Source organism: Trichinella spiralis (genome assembly GCF_000181795.1).
Source record: "Trichinella spiralis strain ISS 195 chromosome Unknown Scfld5701, whole genome shotgun sequence".
Classification (NCBI taxonomy): domain Eukaryota; kingdom Metazoa; phylum Nematoda; class Enoplea; order Trichinellida; family Trichinellidae; genus Trichinella; species Trichinella spiralis.
The window spans coordinates 1-845 of NW_003532640.1; the positions used below are offsets into that span (position 1 = coordinate 1).

Sequence of the window (845 nt, forward strand, 5' to 3'; positions counted from 1 at the left end):
CTTCCAAAACACAAAAGCAACAAACGATAAACAGTATCCTCTTCACAGCTGATCAAACTGCTCAAAAGGTCAATTTCGTTTTGTTCAGGCAACAATTCCTAAAATTATAATCAACAATAAATCAAAGCAATATATATATATATATATATATATATATATATATCTGGAATTGCAACTTACAGCCAAACGCCGACAATAGGGTATTTCACTTTCAGCGGCACGATGCGCAGCTTGGCGCATATCCTCCTGAGATGGTCGCTCGTTTCCGTTCAACAAATTTTCGATAAAATAGCGGCGCATGATGCTGCGGAAACGATCCAACGTTTCGTAATTGCCTTGCAAAATGTCGACCACGTCGCCGGCGACAAGACTGTTCGCCAACAGGCGGTACAAACTGTTCACAACTGCAAAAAAAACAGATGAAGAAGAATATAAAACGACCAAAATGCCAAACAACACTGGCTTTTGTATCGGTATAGACAACAACTTACTACGCTGCGGAGATGAATCCTCGTCGCCGAGCAATGGAAATATTGTGCTGAGCGTTTGGTCGGACACTTGAGGGGTGACGTGCGATATGAAACTGTTGATGATCGAATCCAACGACATTCTATTCCTGCCATTCTGCTGTTGCTGCTGCTGCTGTTGTTGTTGCTGCTGCTGTGGCTGCGGCTGTTGTTGCTCTGAGCCGGTATTGTTCCTTGGCGGAATCGAACGTTCTGGTAAATCTGGTCGACGGTCGGATGAATCATTAGGTACCAATTCAGAGGGTGGGGCACTGGTGCGCGAAACGGTTCGACTGATGGAAACGGTCCGGCGCAGCGTGCCACTGGAAGTACATCGTC

At 45.3% G+C, this 845-nt stretch overlaps 1 protein-coding gene across 1 annotated transcript; it reads right to left on the reverse strand.

The window, feature by feature from the left end:
• Positions 1 to 32: 32 nt before the first annotated feature.
• Positions 33 to 829, reverse strand: Tsp_14651 (conserved hypothetical protein; the record flags this gene model as incomplete). The annotated part of the gene is made up of 3 exons (XM_003366624.1): positions 33 to 98; positions 181 to 404; positions 492 to 829. Coding segments are annotated over 3 exons (628 nt in total), but the record flags the coding sequence as incomplete, so codon positions are not given.
• Positions 830 to 845: the final 16 nt, after the last annotated feature.